This window comes from Elephantulus edwardii, unplaced genomic scaffold (assembly GCF_000299155.1).
Source record: "Elephantulus edwardii isolate Elephantulus edwardi_28Jun2011 unplaced genomic scaffold, EleEdw1.0 scaffold00478, whole genome shotgun sequence".
In the NCBI taxonomy this organism is placed as follows: Eukaryota; Metazoa; Chordata; class Mammalia; order Macroscelidea; family Macroscelididae; genus Elephantulus; species Elephantulus edwardii.
In genome coordinates, this window is record NW_006400228.1 from 349,176 (window position 1) to 353,375 (window position 4,200).

The following is a 4,200-nucleotide window of genomic DNA, read 5'->3' on the forward strand; positions in this document are numbered from 1 at the left end:
TGCGTTGCCATGGATAACGCGAGCCCTTCCCGATGTCTGGTTGGCTGTGACACACAGACTACGTTACCCAGAAGCCTGTGTCTGCGCATCGGGCCAGTGACGGCGCAGAATACGGGCTGTTCTCGTGTTGGGGGCGGGACTTCTGTGTCACAGTCATACGTGATTGGCCTACGCCGACTGTCAGCGCCGACTGTCAGCGCTGGCCGCTGGGTCCCTGGTCGCGCTGGTCATCTGTGCTGAGTCCTGTCGCCCTGAGCTCCCGGGCTTTCGCACCTTCCTCTCGGTCCGCCGAGGACGATCTCCTGAGCCCCGCCGCTTCCCGCGGGGAGCCTGGCCGCGCAGCCCAGTTGGGGAGGGGGGTGGTCAGCGTGGTCTTTGCCCGCCGCTCACCACTCGGTCCTGCCTGCTGGAGGCCATGGCGGCGGCCGCGCGGTGGGACCGGGCTCAGGTGAGTGGGGGGCGTCTGCTGCCCTCCTCTCCGGAGCCCCCTGGGCCTCTCCCAAGCCTCCTGCCCCAGGGTCCTCTCCCACTCCTGGAGGCCCCCGTGTAGGACGGAGTAGAATGGCCCCGAACCCCTTCCGAGACGAGGCGGCTGTGTTTACAGAGTTCGCGACCCCGTGCTGAACCCACCGCATCACCAGGGTCCTGCCCGATCCCCGATCTCCCCTGGACACAGGGCGCCTCGCTTTCACTGCTCGCCGACTTGTGTGGAACGGTGCCCTCGTGGAGGGCGGTCACTCTCCCGGGGCCAGTAGGGACAGTTTCCAGTTCACAGCGGTCAGTGGGATCTCGAACGGTCCAGCTTGGACAAAACCCTTCGGAGTCGAGTTGGGATAGGGGATCCTCAGGTCTCTCTGGCGTCCTGTGGTAGTGGAAAGAGCCAAGGCCAGGAGTCGGTCTGAAATGGTGGGTTTTGGAGGACTGTGTGGCCACGGGAAGGTTTGCAACAAAGAAAGAAGGTGGTGTGAGTCGCTCCTGGCTACACAGTGGAGACAAGATTAGGGAAGGAGGGAGGGAAGCGTTGGCAGAAGACCAGGAGAGAGTCCACTGAACGGGCCCAAGTCAGTGTCGGTGGTGGACGAACCACATTAGTAGCCGAGGGGCTTAGAAAAGTGGATGGGTTTTGTATATTTCTTAAGAGGCACCTGCCAGGATTCCAGGTTACATCTTGTGTTGACCTAGAACACTTTTTAACTCTCCCTGAGCTGAGGTCTGGGAGCAGAGTCCTGCATTGAGGCCAGGAGGGGTTTCCTTTTGTGGAAACCAACGAGATGGAGAGAAGCGGGCATGTACACATGGAGGCAAGAGTTGGAAATAGTCAGAGAGCTACAGGTCTTAATCATGTTTCCTGGGAGGAGAGAGCAGGGGTGCCGGAATCAGGTCTGAGCAGTCTCTGTTGAAGGGCAATGAAAGGCTCGGGAGACAGAGGGTCAGAGGAGACAGCGGCTCTGACTCAGGTCTTAACGATGGAGGTGACTGCAGGAGGCCCACAAGTGCTGCTAGTGCCTGTGAGCGAGTGGAAAAAGTTAGATGGCTTTGGGGTCTGATTTTTAAGTAGGGTGGCTGGATTTTCTAATGTAAGGGGTGGCCATAAGAAAGAGAAAAGCTAAAGGTGAGGGAGGGGAAGAAGAAAGAGAAAAAGAAGGAAAGGAAAAGGGGAGGAAGAGAGAAAGGGAAGGACCTGAGCTTTTTTGCTTTTGGCTGATAGACTGATGGGTCTGCTGTGAACAGCGTGAAAGAAGTCGGTGGTTGGAGCTCTCGGTGATGCTGTTGGGAGTCAGGGCTGGGCCATGTTAGTCTGAGATGTTCCAGAGACTTTCTTCTTCCTCACCTGGGGAGACAGGTGGAGAGTTCTGAGAAGGGTATCAGCTTGGAGACGTCCAGAAGGTGGCCTGCATGAGGAGTTTGGGGGAATGGTGAGTTGAAACCAGGAGGGGTGTTACTGAAATTTAATTCCCTGGGTAGTGAAAATGGTTAAGTCCTTGGTTACTGATCAGAAGCTTAGTGGTTCAGATTCAGATCCATTCACAGGAATATTGGAAGCAAGCTCTCACAATCTATTATTATTATTATTATTATCATTATTATTTTCTGAAAAGGAAGAGTTGGTCGATTTTACAAACTGGCCAATGATTTAAGCATTGCACCAGCCATAAATGGAAGCGCTGGGGATGTATTCCTTAGACGGGTGTTGCAGTGCTGACCCAGAGGCAGCATGTCTCGGGTGTTTCAAATCCACCATCAGCAGAACACAGTCCACTTTTGAAAGATGTTGTTGTCAAGTTTTCTTCCAGCTCCCAGTGAGCCTTAGCTGTCCCGTCACCACAGGGCTCCGTGACCTTTGAAGATGTATTTGTGTACTTCTCCCGGGAGGAGTGGGGGCTCCTTGACGAGACGCAGAGAATCCTGTACCGAGACGTGATGCTGGACAACTTCGCCTTGGCAGCCTCCCTGGGTAAGTCCTGGTTTCGTCTTGCTGTTCGGTGACAGGCTCCTCTGAAATGGAAGGCAGTGCTGTCCAGTTGATTCCGGTTCATGGCCACCCTCCGTCAGGCGGCTCAGGCTGTCAACCTTAGCGGGCGGACACTGCTGTCTGTCTCGGAGCTCCTGGTGAGCCCAAACCACTGACCTTCCCGTTCATGGGCTGACACTTAACCTGCACACCATCTGGACTTCTCTCATGGATAAAACAGTACAAGTTCATGACCTGTGTTTCCAGCGGTCAGCAATCTGGTCACCTGATGTGTGTGGTGGTTTCTCGGGCTGTTGGGCGTAGCTGGCCCCTCTGCAGGCCTGTCTAGGGAATAGTCCAGGTACACTCATGGGTGCTTACAGGGGGCAGCTTCTTGGGGCCCCTGGACTGTGATGTGATCATGGTCCCCTGCTGGCTCTGGGCCAGATGCTGCCCGTCGTCTCTCATCCTGTCGGCCTCCCACGGTGCACTTCTCCCCAGCCACGTGGGCAGCAGTTTCCAGGAAAGAAGCCAGTCTTTGTGTACACCTCATCCCACAGTGCTATTCCTGGTGGCACCGGGACTAACTAATGTGCTCGGCCACTAACTAAGAGGTTGTGGCAGTCTCCTCTGTCCTGTAATTCCTCTGCGTCCTTGAGGACTGTTCGGAATCTGATCTGCCCGGACCGCAGAGGGACTCTGAGTCTCTGATGAGTCCATCCAGTGATGGTGGTGCAGGGTCCAGCAGAGCCTCATGCTGTCCTTTATAGAGTTGCTATGACTTGAGCCAACAATGGTTCTGAGAAGGGCTTTATCCAAGGGCCGAACACTAGCCAGTGGTGGTCTCTGAGTCACGGCAGAGCTTCCTTGCCCAGGCCCTCAGGCCTCCCCCACAGACATCACTGTTACCAGAGGTGCCTAACTTCCTGGAGAACAGCATGAGCCATGGTCCCTGTGGGGTGGAAGTCAAGCATATCTCCACTCGGCAGCCCGCCCGGCCGAGAGTTCCTTTGTGTACTCTCTGTTAAACTGACAGACCCTGCTGACTGTTGATTTTTTAAATTATTATTTTTCCTTTTTTTATACTTTAAAAAAAATTTATTCATTTTAATGAACATTTACAGAGATATTGGATTTCCATTCATTCATTATTGCTCTTTTCTCCCTGCCCAGCCTCCCCCCTCCCAGTTTGCTCCTCTCTTTTAAAAGTACAAGAAAAATTCTTTCTTTGATATACAATCTCCCGCACCCCTCCAACAGCCCCGAGTAACTATGCAACCTTAATTCTGGACTCTTGTGATAACCATAATACCCTATTATATATCGCTTTTAAATTATTCTCTCCCTCATCTGTTTCAATGCAGTATACATAATTTATCCAGTTTTTCTCAGTCTTACCCCAACCCTGATGTCAGTCCGTTTAACAACAGTGGCACTATGCAGTATTTTTCCTTTTGTGACTGAGATATTTCACTCAGCATAATGTCCTCCAGGGTCACCCATTTTGTATAATATTGCATGAGTTCCTTGTTTTTCAATGCAAAGTAGTATTCCATTGTGTGACTATACCACACCTTCTCTATCCATTCATTTGTTGATGGGCCTGTTTTTAAAAAGGCACAAAACTTGAAACTTCCTGCCATTGGGTTGGCTCACCCTCCAGCCAACCCTTCACGAGGCTTTAGATCACACGGGAAGAGCTTACACGGGAGAGATCACACAGGAAGAGGCTTTAGATCACACGGGAA

The 4,200-nt window shown here is 52.8% G+C and overlaps 1 protein-coding gene across 1 annotated transcript in view; it reads left to right on the forward strand.

Moving 5' to 3' along the window:
• The first annotated feature begins 415 nt into the window (after positions 1-415).
• ZNF304 (zinc finger protein 304) overlaps positions 416-4,200 on the forward strand; it is a 7,073-nt gene continuing 3,288 nt past the window's right edge. The window contains exons 1-2 of the mRNA XM_006902962.1: positions 416-448; positions 2,329-2,455. Of these exons, the coding sequence (XP_006903024.1) occupies positions 416-448; positions 2,329-2,455 (160 nt within the window). The remainder of the gene's footprint in view (positions 449-2,328; positions 2,456-4,200) is intronic.